At 48.9% G+C, this 18718-nt stretch overlaps 1 protein-coding gene across 1 annotated transcript in view; it reads left to right on the forward strand.

Annotated features, from left to right (window-relative positions):
- The first annotated feature begins 8107 nt into the window (after positions 1-8107).
- The window catches only part of DYSF (dysferlin), a 200418-nt gene continuing 189807 nt past the window's right edge, over positions 8108-18718 (forward strand). Inside the window, exon 1 of the mRNA XM_006096805.3 lies at positions 8108-8591. Within this exon, the coding sequence (XP_006096867.1) occupies positions 8504-8591 (88 nt within the window). The 5' untranslated portion in view covers positions 8108-8503. The remainder of the gene's footprint in view (positions 8592-18718) is intronic.

The following is an 18718-nucleotide window of genomic DNA, read 5'->3' on the forward strand; positions in this document are numbered from 1 at the left end:
AGACAAACAAGACTTCTCAGTCCTTGCTGAAATGTACTCCACCTGGACTCACGAGTGCTTTCATCTGGCGTCTTAGATTATGATCCAGAGAGCTGAAGCCTGTTCTTTGACAACACCTATGTCAGTGTTCATGGTCTTTGGTCTGCATAACTGGGAAGCTTTAAAAGCCAGAGTCCTGGGCCATTTGCAGAGATTTTGATTCAGTAGGTCTAGGAGTGCAGGGGCTCTTGGTGTCTCTATTTTTTACAGGAAGATTTCTGATGCAGGAGACCTTCAATTGGCCACACCAAGAAACTTGATAAGTCAAATATCCACTTTCCTTTCATTTTCAAAGTGCCAAAGAAGAAACACTGGGAATGCCACCATTTATTGCCCTCTTAACTCCTGGGAATATTCTCTAGGCGTTTTCTGGTGGTATCTCCTCCTGAGTTGACGGAATCCTTTGGTATGTGAGCCTCAGGAAGCTCTCTGGCTCATCTCCGCCCTGAGACACAGCAGGGACCACTCTGACCTGCTCCCCTTCATCTGCATCAGCCCTGCCTGTGCCCTCATCCTGCACCTTAGCAGAGACCCATCCATCACCAGGACCTGACTCTGCCCCCTACTGGGGCCCGGAACAGATTTCCTCACATTTGCTAAGATTGGTGCATCCTGGGATGTTGTGACTTCTTCCAGGAGATGAGATCATCTCGCTTCAGAAAAAGTTTAATTCCTGTTCTGCCCTTCACTCCATCACCTTCATTTGGATCTTCCTGCTTCCTCAGACGCATGAGATTGCTTTTCCTTCTGTCTTTCCCAGCCTGTGTGCATGTGCACACACTTCATCATCCTGTCTAGAGACGCCTCATCCTCTAGAATTAATTCAAAAGGAGGACTATGCAGCAAATGGACCCTCCTGCATTAGTCCCAAAGCATTCACCCTGCAGTTCAGCAGTCAGGCCACTCTCCACTCCCTGCTCAGGGGCAGGGCTTTCAGGGGGTAACTTCAGACCAGAGGAACTTCAGCCCTCCTTTCTGCTGTATCAGCAGCCAGGCCTGAACAGACAAAAATAAATACTTGTCTATTCATGGAGTGTTTACTGAATGTTTATTATGGTAGGTTCTCAGGAAGGCCCCCTCCATAAGAAATTGACACTGACACTCCCAGGAGTTTTTCTTCTCAGGGGAAGCAGATGGGGTGACCAGAGTGTGACCAGGGTCGGTGGTTCTTAGCAAGCTTCACCAAAAAATCATGTCGGGTGTTCAGATGATCTCTTGGTAAAAAAAATCTGTTGCTTTTTTCCTTTCTATTTTCTATTGGAAATCAGTATCAAAATGTGTCTCTTGATTTCTCAGTTGCGCTGACAGAGGCTTGGTCTATTAGTTTCTTATGGCTGCTCCAACCAGTTGTCACAAATGTGGCGATTAAAACAATAACTTGATTCTTCTGCAGTTCTGGAGGCCAAAAGTCCAAGATTAAGGTGTCAGCAGGGCCACACTCCCCCCAAAGGCTTTTGGGGGAGAATCCAGTCCTTGCCTCTTAGTCTGTTGGCTGCCCAGCATTCCTTGACCTGTGGCCCCATCACTTCAATCTGCTGCCTCCATGTTCGCATCGCCTTCTCTGTTTGCCTCATTTCCCTCTGCCTCTCTGACCAGAATACAAGTGATTGCATCTAGGGCCCAATGCAATAATCCAGAATAAATGCCTCCTCTAGATCCTTAACTTCATCACATGGTTTTGCCATCTAAAGTAATATTCACAGGTTCTGGGGATTAGGAAGTGAACATATCTTTGTGGAGGCATTTTTCTGCCTGCCACACTTGGCTGTGGGAAGTAGGTACCCTGTGTTGTCAGCCCCCAAAGATCAAGCAAGAGAAGCCCACCCCCCTAACCCTGGACCATAGAGAGAATTAAAGAACCTCACTTTAAGCAGAGGGCAGAAAAGTAGTGGACATTTTGGGATTTCATAGGAAATAAGGAATAAATAAAATATTTTGATCAGCTTCTATATCTTGATGTGCTGTAATTTCTTACCAGCTATGATAAAAATAAAAATCTTATCTAGGCCAGAGAAGAGAGGCACCCCTGATTCTGGAAGACCCCAAAATAGTGCTTTGCATACATTTTACTTTCATTTTATCCTCACCATACACTGATTATATTCACCTTACAGACGAGGAAACCACAGCTCAGAGATGTTAAATCTGTCAGCGGTCAGGTGGTAACTGGGATCTAACACTGTTCCCACCCCACTTCTGCCCCTGTACATCGTGACCCACCAGATTCCTCCGCCCAGAACACAGGCATATGGTCCCGGAAGACCTGAGCTCACAGAAACGAAAATGTATTGACCTTGGTTTAAGTAATATTTCTGTAAATTGCCAAAGTTGGAAAGTGCTCTACTTACTTCTTTTCTTCTCCAGAAGAGAAACAAACTGTAACCTGAGAGAATTTTAAGAATTGAACAAACTCAACTGGTAAATAGAGGTAAAATCTAAGCAAATCTAGATAAATTTTTTAAAAATATATTTTACTGATTTTTTACAGAGAGGAAGGGAGAGAGAGAGTTAGAAACATCGATGAGAGAGAAACATTGATCAGCTGCCTCCTGCACACCTCCCACTGGGGATGTGCCTGCAACCAAGGTACATGCCCCTGACTGGAATCGAACCTGGGACCTTTCAATCTGCAGGCCAACGCTCTATCCACTGAGCCAAACCAGTCAGGGCTCTAGATAAATTTATGTAAGTCCTTTTATAACTTTGGGATGAGGCAGGGAATTTAATCAAGCCAACAAAGGTAGAAGCCACAGGGAAAGGACTAATAAATTTAACTACATGAAGATCTATACCTTCTGCAGGTTGGCCAGGCTATCTATAGAGTAGAATTCATTTCTAGGGAGTTCCTGAGATGAAGCTGCCTGCCTGTTTATTTCCTCCGGCTAGAGATCCTGACTTTGATGCTGCCATAGTCTAGGAGGGTCACCATGTGTCACTCATTGTTCAGTATACTACCTGCGTGGCATACACACGTAGCCGCCCTGGTTATTCTCATGATGCCCCAAGTAAAAGATGGACCCCAGCCCATAAAAATTGCCCTGACAATAAAACACACACCTCACCTCTGAGGTGTTTTCTGGGTTACATCAGAGCTCTAACTCCTTATACTCTTCACTTCCTCTCTTCCTTCATGGACTGATCCCAAACATAACCCCCAGGAGAAATATAAGATGCTAGTGATGCTTAATACATCTTGAATGTCATAATGAGGTTCTTTTATAGCAAGAAACAGAACTATGCTTCAAGTTACCTGAAGCAAAATATGAAGGGATCCACTAGAAAGACTAGTCAGTTGGATTCTTGGCTGCTAGCAATAGCAGCCGAGCCTTGACATCTGAGGCAAAAGAGGATTACAAGAGAGGTTTGGGGGCTCACAGAATGGCAGCCTCCAGTAGGAAATGGACAGGACTCAGGGCAGCAGGAGCCACAGCAGGAACAGGCTGGTCCCTGGCAGTCACTGCGGCTGCCACATCTAACTTCCTGAAGCTCCTTAAGGACTTACTTCAAATCCGGGAGAGTGGTTGACTGGCTGAGTCTGGGCCATGCTGCACAGTGATGGGGAGAAACTTGACTCTGAAACTTCCATAGAGAGAAGCAGGCACCTCTGCTCCCCAAAACTGCTCATGAGGAGTGGGGAGAAGGTGTTTTATGAAGGAGAGGGAGAAAGCTGAGAGCCCCAAATGACCACCACCCTCAAGGCCTGCTGGGGTCCAACCCCAGCGGGTCCAGGGGTCCCCAAAGGTGTGGACGGAGTCGGCGAAGAATCTCCTGCTTATGATCTCGTTTTCTCTGACTCCAGAACATTCTCCATTCCATGCATGTGGCTCCTCCGAGCCCCCAGTTTTATTCATCCCAGCTCCAGCCAAACATAGGCTAGCAGCTCTCAGACTCAATTCCAGATTCCTGGGAGAGATCTTAATCCTGTCAATTTCTATTACAAAGGTTAGGGCGTTTCTTATCTCCATTCCAGGGAGTAAAGATTATGTAGCTTAACTACCCGCCTGGCACTTAATTAAGGGGTTGTATCCCCTCCCTAACCTCAGGGAAAAATCCCCACCTGGGGAAACAACCTTTCTCGGAGAGGTGACCTTGGTTAAAACACATGGCGCTAAAGGGAGCAAACATATTAAGAACAGTATGCTATATACGCCAGGTCCATTGAAACATATGCTGTGCAGATGTTTCTTTCCTGCAGCGACTGTGTCAAGCAGCAAGGATGGACCGGCTTCCGGCAAAGGCCATCTCTCAGAATTCATAGACTCAAGAGGAATGGGATCCAGGAACAACCTTTCTCTCTGTTCCTTCCACCCCATCTCCTGCTTATGATCTCGTTTTCTCTGACTCCAGAACATTCTCCATTCCATGCATGTGGCTCCTCTGAGCCCCCAGTTTTATTCATCCCAGCTCCAGCCAAACATAGGCTAGCAGCTCTCAGACTCAATTCCAGATTCCTGGGAGAGATCGTCAGATTGGTTCAGCTTGAATCAGATGTCTTTTCCTGTTGCCAGGGGTGGTCTCAGAGAACGTGGTTCTTTTAAGTAGAGAAGACACCCCAAACACGTCCTACATACAGAGGAATGAAATCAGGTGCCTTCTCACTGGGGCTCATTTCTGAACAGATGGGGCTCTGTGCATGAAGAATTTGAAGAGAACCTACCATGTGAATAAGTGATGCAGAGAACTTGTGAGGGGGATACTTAACTTATAAAGAAGACTGGTTCTTTTCAAACCACTTTAGTCACACCATATTTGCAAACAGCTACGTGCTTCTTAGATCCAATTTTAGCTCTGCCTTAGAGCAGGTTCATATTACTTTATGCATCTGAATAGAGTCAAACTGTACTTTAAAAATAGACCAGCCTGAATGGTGTGGCTCAGTGGTTGAGCATTGACTTATGAGCCAAGAGGTCACTGTTAGGTTCCATTGATCATTGATTGCTGCCTCCTGCATGCCCCCTTCTGGGGATTGAGCCCCAACCCGGGCATGCAGGAGGCAGTGATCAATGATTCTCACTCATCAGTGCTGTTTCTATCGCTCTCTCCCTCCCTCTTCTTTCCTCTCTGAAATCAATAAAAAATATATTTTTTTAAATAGACTATAATTTGGGCTTTCCCTAGATCAATAGGACCTTGCCCTTCTTCCCAGTGAAATTAAATTTGACTCCCTACTTGGTACCTTTCTCTAAAACTTGAATCTGACAAACTTCTGCCACAAAGCACCCTATAAATCTTGGTTAAATGAATGAGTGAATGAATCAATTAGTCAATCACTTTATCCAGCAACACATAATGGCCAAGTGAAGCAGCAAGATATTTGATCTACTCCACCTGGTCTGCAGAATGCCCCTCTTACTCCCTGCAGCTCTATTAGCTCCATCCCACTTTCCCCATCCCAGGCCAAGTCATCATCACGTCTCACCTTGACCCTCTGCTGTAGCTTCTAACTGGTCTCTTCACCTCTACTCTGGCCTCTTTGCACTTCATTCTCCAAAAAAGCAGCCAGAGGGAGCTTTTGAAAAGTAAGTTGGTTCTTATTATTCCTATGGACTTAGCAGGCCTTGGGTAGCTTCCCATAGGCCCCGCTGGTTCTCTGTAGCAGCGATTTTCAATCAGGGTGTCACAAGAATTTTTAAAACACTCAGTACCTATTTAGTTAGGGACACTGACCTCTTTTCCCTTAGATTGTCAAATTAAATAAATAAATAAAAAAGACAGCCAACATAACAATAGCTGTCTGGTGTGAATGAATCAAAATTGTACTTATTTTTTGTCAGATCGGCCAAAATATATTTTTTGTTGTGCCACAGCATTTTAGTGATTAGTTTATGTGTGCCATGAGATGAAAAGGGTTGAAAACCGCTGCTGTCCAGCCTCACCTCCTCCACCCTCCCAATCGGCACTGTAGTCACGATGTTCTTTCCTCACTCTTCCCAGGGCCTTGACCCAGAGCACTCCCTTCCTTCTCTTTAGAACACACTTGTCCTCTCTGATCCAACCTCAGTCTTGTCCAGTGAACTCCAAATTGGCCTTCTGATCTCATCTGAAATAGCTGTCAGTGTCCCTGAGTCCCTGCTATCTGCTCTCACACCCACCCATTTTCTGTCCTTAGTACACATACAGGTTTGTAATGGTCGTGATTGGCTTGGTTATTTCATAGGTATCAGTTTCCTCTACTGAAGTGGAAACTTCTTGAAGCCAGGGGCTGTATTAGTTTTCTCAAGCTGCCATAACAAAAGCTCACACACTGGGTGACTTAAGCAATAGACATTTATTGTCGCACTGCCTGGAGGCTAGAAATTTAAGATCAAGTTGTTGGTTGGCAGGTTTGGTTTCTTCTGAGGCTTCTCTCCATGGCTCACTGTGTCCACATGGTCTTTCCTCTGTGTGAGCACATTTCTGGTGTCTCTTTGTGTGTCCAAATTTCCTCTTCTGATAAGAACACCCATCAGATTGAATTAGAACCCACTCGAACAGCCTTGTTTTTAACGACGTAATCACCATTTAATGGCCGTATCTTCAAATACCGTCACATTCCTAACTGGGGTTAAGGGCTTCAACATCTGGATTTTAGGGGGACACAATTCAGCCCATAACAGTGACCATGTTACTTGTCCTCGCCATTAAGTCTCCGTCCCCTAGAATGGTGCTTGGCATGTTGTAGGACTTGATACATACCTGTCAAATGAATGATTACATTTACCCCTCCCTTTTCCTCTCCCCCATCACATACTGTGCTAGAGACAAATAAAAGAGGAGGCACAGATTGCAACAAAAGCATAAGTGACCACAGGAAATGTTTGCTATCCTGATCTTAAAATTACAGACCCCCATTAGCTGGCTTGGCTCAGTGGATAGAGCATGGGTCTACGGACTGAAGGGTCCCAGGTTTGATTCTGCTCAAGGGCACGTGCCTCCTACCTTGGTTGCAAGCTTGACCCTGGCCCTGCTCTGGGAGGCAACCAATCAATGTGTCTCTCTCACATCAGTGTTTCTCTCTGTATTTCCCTCTCCCTTCACTCTCTAAAAAGCAACAGAAATTCTCGGGTGATGATTTAAAAAAATAATTACATACCTTGGGGGAATGTTTCCCCCTCCTAGTACCTCCTCATGGAGCCAAACCAGCCCTGCCAGCTGCTGACCCTTCCTGCCCTGGGTGCCTGTGAGGGGCAGATGGAGGAGAAGTTTTGCTGACAGCTGCGCAAGCATCCATGTAGCTCTCTTTAGAAGGTGAGTCACCCAACTGCTGGGCCTGCGGATCTGCATGGCTCCGGGAAAGCAGTTTAGCAATAGGTACTGGGACCTAAAAAAAGGCATGTCCTTCTCCAGGGCTAGGAATCCAATCTGAGGAACTAGCAGAGGGGGACTGAGATAGGGTTTGTTTTTTTTAATCCAAGTTTTATAATCCAAGTAATATAACATTTTTTATTTGCCATATAAAAATTACTTCTCACTATTACAATAGTGAGAAACTGGGAAGAGCCTAACTACTAAGTGTGTAACAACAGGAGAAAGCTTTGCGAATCTAGTCCATTCTAATGGTAGAAAATCAGGTAGCTCTTGAGAAATTTGTGAATGAAGGATTTTTAATGATGTGAGAAAATGTTACATGAAATAGCAGGACAAGATCTCAGATATATAATAAATAATGTAACTTCCACACATATATATGTACATTCACAGGAAAAAGCCTGGATTGGTAAAAATCCAGATGTTAATGCTATTTTTTTCTAGACTCAGAGATTTCTTGCGTGTGTGCGTGTGTGTGTGTGTGTGTGTGTGTGTGTGTGTGAAAAATAGCATGTGTTGCTTTTACAACCAGAAAAGAGGGAGCAAAGTTTCACAGGCAGCCGGCGCTTCTTGTCAATGAAATTCCTCAGCCCAGCGCCTGCTCCCAGCTTGGCCCCGGATCTCGCTGCCCAGGGCGGTCCCGGCGGCTGGGCTCGGTGGGGGAGTGAGTGCTGGCATCCCTGGGCCCGGAGGAGGCGACGAGCTCAGCTCCGCGCTCGGCCGGAGGTGGAAGGTCAGGGGCGGGGCCGAGCCTCCGGCCGGTCCAGGAGGGAGAGCTGGCTGCTCACAGCGCCCGCCGGGAGCGCTGGTCCAGCCCGGCCACCGCGGCCGCCGCCCAGCCCGTGCTCGCCGTCCAGGTGCAAAATGCCGTGTCATGGGGAGAGTCTGCGGCCGGAGCATTGAATTACAGCCCAGCCGAGCCCGGTAGGACGGAGAAGGTGGAGGAAGAGCGGAGGCCCCCGAGCTCCCCCAGGGCGCGCTGAGCGGCGGGGCCAGCGCAGCGGGAGCGGGGACGGAAGGCCGCCCCTCGGAGCCGCCCGGCCTGGCTGCTCCTCTTTAGGGCAGGTCTGCGAGGGGAGCCAGTGCTCTGGGCCGCGCTCTCCAGGGAGGCACCCTCGCCGCGCCCTTCCCCGGCCCTCTCCGCGCCCTGGGGCCAGGGCCCTAACTCGTGCCAGTCATGCTGAGGGTCTTCATCCTCTACGCCGAGAATGTGCGAACCCCGGACACCGACATCAGCGATGCCTACTGCTCCGCGGTGTTTGCAGGTAGGAGGGGTCTGCGATCCCGGCCGGCAGGAGGCGGGGGTCGGGCAGGGGACGCCGCGGCCCTCCGTGACCGGCAAGACTCACCGCCCCGGCCAGGCTGACTCTGGGGGCTGCAAAGAAACATGTCCTGGGGACTCAAAGGGAAACAGCAGGGAGGGAGCGGTGGCTGAGCTGCGCTTCTCCGACGGAAGCTGAGCCCAGGTTGGGGCTGAGGTGGGCCTGGAAGGCGGGGCAGTGTCTCTTTCCACAGACGGCATCTCTTAGCACAGGTCTCTCTGCGCGGTGGGCTGCGAAGCACTGTGCTGTCGGGCTCCCCGACTCTCCCCGGAAGGCGGTTCCAGGCCTATTTATAACCCAGCTCTCCCCGTGGGGCCCAGGCCGAGGCCTTGGATCTCAGTCACGGGCTAGGCGGGCAGGCCAACAGCCACTGGGGCAGCGGCACCGCCCACCAGCCCAGGGGTCACTACCTTGGCTTTGGGCACTGGATGGGGAAAATTTAGCAGCAGGAACAACTGTCACCAGCACCACCTCTAAGGACTTTCTTCCCCTACCCCTAGCCGGGAGCCTGTGGGGGTGGTATCGCCGTCAGCAGATGGGGGCTTCCGGAGCTCTCGTCAGATTGGCATCTCCCATGGATGATCTCCTCGTGGGTATGAGGACTTTCCTTCTGGAGGTGAAGGCTGGGCCCATCAGCTTCCTCTCCACCCTCAGGGCCAAGCCAGAGCTGGGGCTACACAGCCGGGTCTTTGGGTTTGGAGACAAACTGTGGGAGAAGGACCAGGGGCAGGAGTGTGAGAGCTACCTGCGCATTCTCTCAGCCTCCATTACAGTCATCCCCGTCTCCCTAGAGAAGGGGCTACATCCCAGGCACCTGGAACTCAGAGTATCAGCCGGTCCCTTTCAGTTTCATGAGCTCCTGGAAATCCCTGCTCCCAGGTACCTGTGTGCACACATGCTCCCACACATACACATCTGCGAGTGCATGTGACACCTGCAGTGTTCCAAGGAGTAGGGACACTAAGAGAACACAGGCATGCGTTCACAACAGCACACACAGAGGTGCTGTGGCACACACACACACACACACACACACACTCCTGGGCCTGCGGCCAGGAAAGCAGCCTAGACCAGGAGGAGGGACAGAAGGGGCATTAGAGGTGACCCTCCAGCTGTGTTTGGAGGTGACACTCCAGCTGTGTGTTTTTCCTAACGTGCCACTTTGACCTGTTCCCCTGTTTCCCACAGCTGCCTCTGGAAACGAGCTTAAGGGCACGGATGGGGGCCTCCACACTCCCTCTGTTTTCTCACCTGCATGGCCCAAGCTTGCAGCCTGGCTAAGGGCCCTGGGCTCCATGTTGTACAACTCCAGGGAACACTATGTGTATGACAATATCCCTGTGGCTGAGGGGAGGGAGGATATTCTCAGGCTGTGGAGGGAGGACAGACACCCTGTGCATTAAGCAGCTGCCTCTCCCTCCGGCACCTCTCCCCCATCACCGTCTCTCACTCAAGGGCTGAGCAGGCTTTGTGCACAGCACTTGGAGCGGGCGGTCCAGTGCACAGATGAACCCTAAGAGAGCCCACCTTGAGCCCCTGCCTCTGTTCTTAGGGGTCTTGTCTCCTCTGGGGTGCAGATTTTCCTCCACCTTCCCTGATCACACCCCCACCTTCCAGTATCCCCCCTACACACACACTGCCTCACACTTTATGACCCCCCTGGTCCCCCTACCTAGGCAGGCTCAGAACCCTCGTAGGAGAAAGGAACGAATGAATAATGAATGGGGAAGCACTTTCTATCCCAGAAGTACTTCACCCACAGGAAGTACTGCTGGTGTTGGCTCCTCTCGTCATTATTTCAGCCTCAAGCGCTGTCTATGGAACAGTCTTTCCCATCCTCCATCCACATCCCTGTCTCTGACTGAGCCCCTCCCCCATCTGCCTGATGTCAGTCTGTGATCCTGCCTGTTTTTTGCTGCTTGGCTCCTCGACGTGGGCTCCCCCTTCCCTGGGGAGAAAGAACGTTCTCTGTGCTGACTGTGAGGGCCCTCTCTATGGCGGGGGCTGGCTGGAACCCCCACTCGAAGTCATCACAGTCACTGTCAGGCAGTCACTGGGAATGCAGGCCCTCCCTCCCACAGCCCTGGCCACATTCCACCTCCTGCACTGGCCAACCTCTTAGCCCATGTCCAAATTTGGCCTCCCTGCGGCATTCAGGCCTGCCGGGCCTCCTTCTCCCTGCCAGGGCCAGGTTGGTGACTGATTGCAGGGAAGGCGCTGGTCTCAGGGACACACTACCCAGAGCAAAACACCCTTCTGGGAAGCCTTCCTCACCGGCTGGCCCTCCCCTGGCCTCCCCAGGCTCTTCAGGTTTGACTACCAGGTGATAATATCCCACACGACACCTCGTCTCCTCCGTGCACCCATACATCCGTTTCCTGCTCACAACAGCTTTGTGAGGCCTGTGGACCAAAAAGGTCCACAGACTAAACCCGACGAGCTGAGGGGAGGCCAGCATGGAGCCCTTACAAACTCAGAGACCGAAAGTAACCACATGGAATGGCATGAACATAAAAATTCCTGACTGAAAGTGGGTCATGGCGCAGTCACGTCCCAGGCATGAACTTCCTTGACTAAGGTCAGTCTTTACCTCAAGGGGGCCTGTCTGTGTCTTTTTGTATCTAAGGTAACATACCTTTGAAATGTCAAAGTCGTCTCCTTTTCACAACCCCTCAGGGCACAACCATCTCTATGTGCTGTAAATGTTAACTATCCTGTACCCACAATGTAATAAGAGTGCGTATCTCTCCCTTGCACTCTTTATCCCGTCCTAGAGATCCCCCCTTTGCTTTCTCCTGCCTCCCTAATCTACCACCAGTGAACTTCATGCAACCCCCCTTAAGGCTCCTCCTTTGATTATAATGTATAAATAATGTATAAAACACAGTGGAACCTCGGTTCTCAAACTCGATTTATTCCAAAAACCAAATCATTTTTTTTCCCATTAGAAATAATGTAAATTGAATTAATCCGTTCCAGACCCCCAAATGATTCCCTGTTTTAACCTTTCTTATATACAGTACATGTCTAATGTACTGTTTAATCTGTAAATAAACACTTCTTTTCTTAAATTTATCAAACCACCCCCTACTAGCCTTAAACAAAGTCACTTTAAGCATTCGGTCCAGGAATGTCTTCCAGTTCAGCATGTAGCATCTTTGTTTTTTCTTATGTCATCGCCTCCGAAAATGGCTGTCACTGGCTAACTGCTTTTCCAAATCAACAACAGTTTTTCTACCACTTCAACTGTCTGTGATCATTGTTTCTTTCACACTCTTAGCAACATTAGCACTCTAGATGGCTTTTTTATATTTTAAAGTTGTGCTAATTGTTAATTTTGCTAGCAACAAAAACCTTCTCTCCTTTGTTTGTTGCCTGAGAAACGCCTCTTGTCAAGCTGATATGGTTGTCAGTTCAAAAACCGAAGTTTGGTTTGACAACTGAGACATTTTTTTCTGTGAACAACTTGGTGGAGAACCGAATTGTTCCATCCAGATGGGAGACATTTGAGAAATGAGATTTGTCTGTAGCGGTAAAACTGACTTTCTCTGGAATATTTTCTCAGTCCGTTGAGATTTTGCTTCTCTGCGGTCCTCATCAGTTTGGCTCAAACTCTTACAAGAATTTTCCTTAAGGCTGGACATTCTTTTGTCAACAGGTCAAAGGGCAGGGATATTATTCTCCTTCACAGATAAATTGACCCAGAGAAGTGCAGGGGCTCACAGTGACCCCACTTCCGCCCTCAGTCTCTCTCTCTCTTTTAAAAAAATATATTTTATTAATTTTTTACAGAGAGGAAGGAAGAGGGATAGAGAGTTAGAAACATCAATGAGAGAGAAACATCGATCAGCTGCCTCCTGCACACCCCCTACTGGGGATGTGCCCGCAACCACGGTACATGCCCTTGACCAGAATCGAACCTGGGACCTTTCAGTCCGCAGGCCAACACTCTATCCACTGAGCCAAACCAGTTAGGGCCATCAGTACCTCTCTTATCAGCATTCATGGCTCATGGATAAGAAAGTGCTTTGGAAAGCATAACATGTGCTGCCTACCCCTGGGCAAACCCACAGCCAGCACAGGGGAGGACTGTAGTTGGGGTGCCAAACATGGGGGAGTGCAAGGCTGCAGGGAACACAGTGTAAGACAAATGACCAAAAGATGGAGGATTCTGATTTTGAAAATGTATTAATCACAAGGAGAGAGGATGGGTATTCGTTAAGCATGAACAAGGTACTATTTTCAGATGCTGTTTCTTTAAACCCTCCCAACAATCCTATGAAAAAAGCATATTTAACTGATGTTATACTTATTAGCTGCTTGCCACTGTTCTAAATAGAACTTATGTATTATGAGCTATATCACATTCCAGTTAAATTTATCAAAGTACATATATGTAGATGCGTAATCCTTCTAGCAACCATATTTGGTAGCAACTATCATCACCCCCATTTTACAGATGAGAAAATTGAGGCACAAAGAGTTTATGTTATATACTAGTAAGTAGTGGAGTTGGGATGCAAGTCCACAGGATCTGGCTCCAGAGCTCTTGTCTTTACCAACTCTACCATCTCCCTCTAGTCTTAGCTCTGATTTACAAGAGTCAAGAAGTAAAGGGGGAGGGGCAGGAAATTTTTTTTCATTAATCTTCACCAGAGGATATTTTTTAAAATTGATTTTTAGAGATATTGGAGGGGAAGGGGAGAGACAGAGAGGGAAACATCAATGTGAGAGAGACACATTGATTGGTTGCTTCCCACACATGCCCTGACCAGGGCTGGGGATCGAGCCTGCAACCAAGGTAGGTGCTCTGGGTAGGAACTGAACTCAGGACCCTTCTGTTTGGGGGCCAACACTTTATCCATTGAACCAAACCGGGTAGGGCGGAGGGTCAGGATTTGAATCCAGGTCTGGCTCACACCCTGGAGCCTAGTCTCCATCTGAGGTTGCCTGCTCACATCCTGCCGTAGCTCACTCACTGTCTATACTGCCACTCAGTCCCTGTCTTTCCCGGGCACAGGCAGCCTCACTCTTGCTCTCTGGTCTAGACTCTAGAGCAGTGGTTCTCAACCTGTGGGTCGCGACCCCTTTGGCAGTCGAACGACCCTTTCACAGGGGTCGCCTAAGACCATCCTGCATATTAGATATTTACATTACGATTCATAACAGTAGCAACATGACAGTTATGAAGTAGCAACAAAAATAATTTTATGGTTGGGTTACAACATGAGGAACTGTATTTAAAGGGCCAGAAGGTTGAGAACCACTGCTCTAGAGGATTCTTTCTTATCTCAGAGGGGTCTCCGCTCTTCTGTATCACCTGCTCTGGATCTCATGGGACCATTCAGTCATCAGTTGGCCCAGAATGCCCCCTCTAGGCATTACCCTCATGCCAGGCCATCTCACAGGGCTCTGGCAGACCCATGGTGGCTGTTCAGGGTCTGATAAGTAGGATCATGGGCATGGGGCACTGAGGAGGGCAGCCTGCAATCGGTAAGGCAGGTACTCTGGGGCATCCAGAAGGGGGCAGTATAATCTTGGGTTCCAGGCTTAGCCAGTCCAGTATGAAGTTGGGTGGAGGGGCTCAGGAGGGCAGATAGCTGGTAGCCTTGGTCACATTCCAGTGGGACAAGAGCATCAAACAAGAGGGAGAGAAAGATGGTAGCTGAGAGCATTGACTCTGAACCCAGGCTGCCTGGGGTCTTGGATTTTGAATAGTTCTGCTCCTTTCCAGCTGTGTGTCTTTAGGCCAATTACTTAACCACGCTGTGTCTCAGTCTCCTCACTTGTGAAGTGTTGATAATAATAGTACCTGCTTCAGAATGGTTCTGAAGAGTTTGTGTTTCTCCATATAAAGCACTTTGAATAGTGCCTGGCACTCAACACATGTTAACTATTATTACTATTATATATATTCAGTATAATAATAATTATTATAGTTAACATGTATTGTATACATACTAGTTACTGCACACGTCCAAGAAGCCTTGCACTGTCTTTTTTGCCTTGTCAGTCGTACCATCAGCTGTTTGTCCATCCACTATCCTACCAGAGTGGGTACAATGGGCCAAGTCGTGAGTGCGTCCCCAGACTCTGGTCCTGTCTCCACTGGCTGCCCCTCCTGGAGCAGCCCCTTCTGAGCCAAAGGCAGTTGTTTATCTGCTTGATGGCTGCCCGTGGCCCTCCCCACGGTGCTAGGACTTCCTTGGAACAAATATCTCTCCGGTGACAGGGCCCACAAACCTCAGTCCCTCTCCCCAGGCCGACTCACTCTCTTTCTCTACTTCCTGCATGCCAGTCTCTTTCCAGATTGGTTCACTAGAATGAGTGTTAGCAGGAAGAGCTCTACCATCTATTTTACCCCTACTGTGCACCAGGCACTGTGCTAGTGTTTGGTTCGGTCCTCCCAAACACCTGTGTGAAACTGTCATTCTCTTGATTTCACAGAAGGGGAAGCAGACTCTGAAAGGGCAAGTCACATGCCTCAGGTCACACAGCCAGAAAAAGGTGGACTGGACGGGAGCCTGGAACTATGAGACGGTGCTTCCCGGGCAGAAACATAATCATGGCTGTAGCCAGGATCACTGCTTCCTGTGCATGCATTTTAGGCCCTGGTGGACACGCAGGTGCCCTTCAGCCTCCCTGGTTGAATAGATAGGTATATACATGCACACATATTCTTCAATGAATGTGAGGGGAGAGGGCAGACGGATGCATTGGATCATCCATCCTCCTTGAAGGTTTTGGACTTTGGCAAATGTGCCCTGAGGAATCCTGTAAACTCACATGCAGTGTTCACCTCATGGTCAATGGTGTTGAGCAGAAGGGCAAGGTTTGTTTGCTTCTTGCACACCTAACGTCAGGCTTTGGGGGAAAACCAGAGACCTGAGCCCGAGCAGGCCGGCTGGCTCAACTCCAACAGCAAAAAGGGGCCCTGTTAGAAGTACCTCTTCCTTGACTGTCAGGGAGGTAGGACCCCCACGAGCGATAGAAGAGGACAGGGGTCACAAACCCAGATGTCCATGGGAGCCTGGCAGGTGGCATAACTAAGATGAGGCCAGAAGGAAAAGCACATGCCTATTGGGTGAGTGGTGGCAAGTGGGGTGACTTGAGAAGGGCAATGCTCCAGCCACAGGTGCCAGATGATCTGTGTTAGGCAGAGACTTTGGGTCCATGGGCCAGCTTCTCTGATTTTTTCAAGAGAAGCTAAAATCCAGATCTATATGGGAAATCTCCTAATATTTAATTCAAGTACAATATTGTTATAAAACATTGTGTTGGTCCAAGACAACGGGGCTATGAACTGGATGTGTCCCCAGGGGACACCAGTGAGAGCATCCGAGGTTCAGTGTTTCATTTAATCTTGGAGACCTTTGTCCTAGGCTCTCTGGAAAACAGGCAGCCAGTCTTCTCTCACGTGGGATTATCAGTCAGCACCTATCCGTGACTACATCGATGGGGCGATGGGGGAGAGCTTCGGTCCCCCCACTACTTCTATTAGCAATGAAATGTCATTGAAGTTAACGTGACATCGTAAGTGAAAACGGCTTGCTGTGCAAACTCAGCTTCAAAACAGGTCCCTTCTCCCCTTTGCTACACAACGCGGCTCCTATGTCAGCTCTATCACCTCCACAGTGGGGCTGGCATTGTCAGGGGTGCCAGGGATCTGCTCTTACCTGTGGCTTTTGGTAGGATACAGACCTGGCTGTTTGTTAACAAGCCCTAACTAACGATGGTGTGAACACGATAGTCTCTCTCACTCACATAACAGTTGATGTGCAGGCAGTCCTGGCTGGTAAAGTTCTGACCCACGAGGCTGTCAAGAGCCCCAGGTCCTTCTGGCTTGTTGCTCTGCTGTCCCCATGCTGACAACATGGTTGGTGGCGGCTCACCATCGCAATCTATAGTAACTCGGGCAGGCGTGCCCCTTCCCTCTAAGGACACAACCAGGCAGTTACATACATCCCTTCTGCTCACATCCTATGGGTCATCACTTGTTTTCATAACCACAGCTGCAAGGAAGGCTGGGAAACGTAGCCTTTTTATGTGTCCACGTAAAACTCTTTGGAAAATTTCTGTGGAAGAAGGAGAGAACATATGGGAAGGGGACCAGTGGAGGTCTCACTCACACTCTCCATGAAAGCTGCATTCATGATACAAGTCCCCATGGGAGGAAGCCCCCTTGAGCACTAGGCCCCGGTATGATGTCCCCCAGGGCACAGGCAGCTGTCTGATCAGGGAGGAGTCCTGGGCAGTGAGCAGCAGCCATGGCTGGAATTTGGAGGTTGGGATGGAAAAGAAGCCTCAGGAAGTGTCCAGCAGCCAGGCCACCAGCTGCTGCGTTTCTGGTTTACAGAACAGGTGTGTGGAGCCCCTGCTCCTTGGACACAAGCCAAGTGTTTGTAAAAGTCCCTTGGAAGATTCACTGGAAATGTTCGCCTGCAGACTTCCTGTGCTGACTGACAGCAGAAGTATGGTGTGGCGAGCCAGCACGGCCATGACATACTCAGCCCCAGGGCGCCTTATGTGCCGAGCCAGCTCAGCCAGGTTCAGTGAGCCTGAGTGGGGGCGGTGAAGGATGGAGAAAAGACAGACAAGAGAATAAAAACTGGGTCTGGGTGGGATGCTGTCCTCTCTGATGGAGAGTTAGTGACAGCGCCACGGATTACAAGCCGTGTCTTTATTTTATAGCCAGATTCCACAAGGCAAAGTAAGGGTGTGGTCAAGATGTTTACAGCATTCTCATGGGTTTTGAGCCTACTCAATTACATGCACCTGAACTCTATCAAGCCCACATCACTCAGACACATGGGGCCATGTGTTCGGACCATAGGTTCAAGCTTACACCTATAGCTGTTGGCTATAATTGTGCTGGGAGGGCTCTGCCCCCCAAGCTGGGACTTGCACGTGGCCATGAGAGGACTGTTCCCTCTCATTAGTCCGAGGCTTGAACCTGTCCAAACACTGTAGCCGCTCTCCAAAGTATAGGGCAGTGATGGCAAACCTATGACACGCATGTCAGAGGTGACATGCGAACTCATTTTTTTGGTTGATTTTTCTTTGTTAAATGGCATTTAAATATATAAAATAAATATAAAAAATATACATCTTTGTTTTACTATGGTTGCAAATATCAAAAAATTTCTATATGTGACACGGCACCAGAGTTAAGTTAGGGTTTTTCAAAATGCTGACACGCCGAGCTCAAAAGGTTCGCCATCACTGGTCTAGGGCAACGTGTGGTGTGGTGGGGGAAAGGAGCAAAGCCAGGGATCATTGTGAAAATAAAACTATCCCAAATCATCATACCCGAAACGCCCCCTAGGGGGCAGTACTATCCTTATTGAGAACCACTGGCTTAGCCTGATCTTGCGGGGAAGGAACACTGGGAAGCCCAGGACAATGCCCAGGACACCAACCCTGGGGGGGCCCTTACTATGCACTGGAATGCCTGGCTGAGTCGGCCTGGGACTGTCCCCTGATTGCTAGCCAGACACCAAACAGGTAATTACCCTCATGTTATTCTTACAATTGCGACGGTGCGAAGAAGGAAAAGTGCTGTTGTGCGGTGGTTTGCCACAGGGAGCAGCCTAGACCAGGAGGTCAGAGACGGCTTCCTGGGGGCGTGGTGTTTAAGCTGAGGCTTAAGGGATGAATGAGGGTGGCCCCGTAAAGAGAAGGGAGAAGTTGCATGGTGATAGTTACTAGATTTATCATGGTTAGCACATCATAAGGTATATAAGTGTTGAATTACTATGTTGTACACCTGAAACTACTATCATATTGCATGCCAACTATGTTTTAAGAAAATAATTAGGGCTCACGGGGGCCAGGAGGCTGGGAGCCTGAGGAAGTTTTCTGCTGTATAAATAGGAAGTAAACAGAGTGAGGATGGCGGTGGGGTTGTTCTGGGTTTGTGTAAGAAAAGGGAAATAGGAGAGAGGGAGACTGAAGACGCTGGAAATACAGTATAATTGCCAAGCAGCAGTGAGGGCCCACCGGAGCCAGGGCTCACGACTATCAAGCGACAGGGGTGGAGCGGGCAGAGGGGAATTCCACCAGGTTATGAT

Source organism: Myotis lucifugus, unplaced genomic scaffold (assembly GCF_000147115.1).
Source record: "Myotis lucifugus unplaced genomic scaffold, Myoluc2.0 scaffold_186, whole genome shotgun sequence".
NCBI classification, from domain to species: domain Eukaryota; kingdom Metazoa; phylum Chordata; class Mammalia; order Chiroptera; family Vespertilionidae; genus Myotis; species Myotis lucifugus.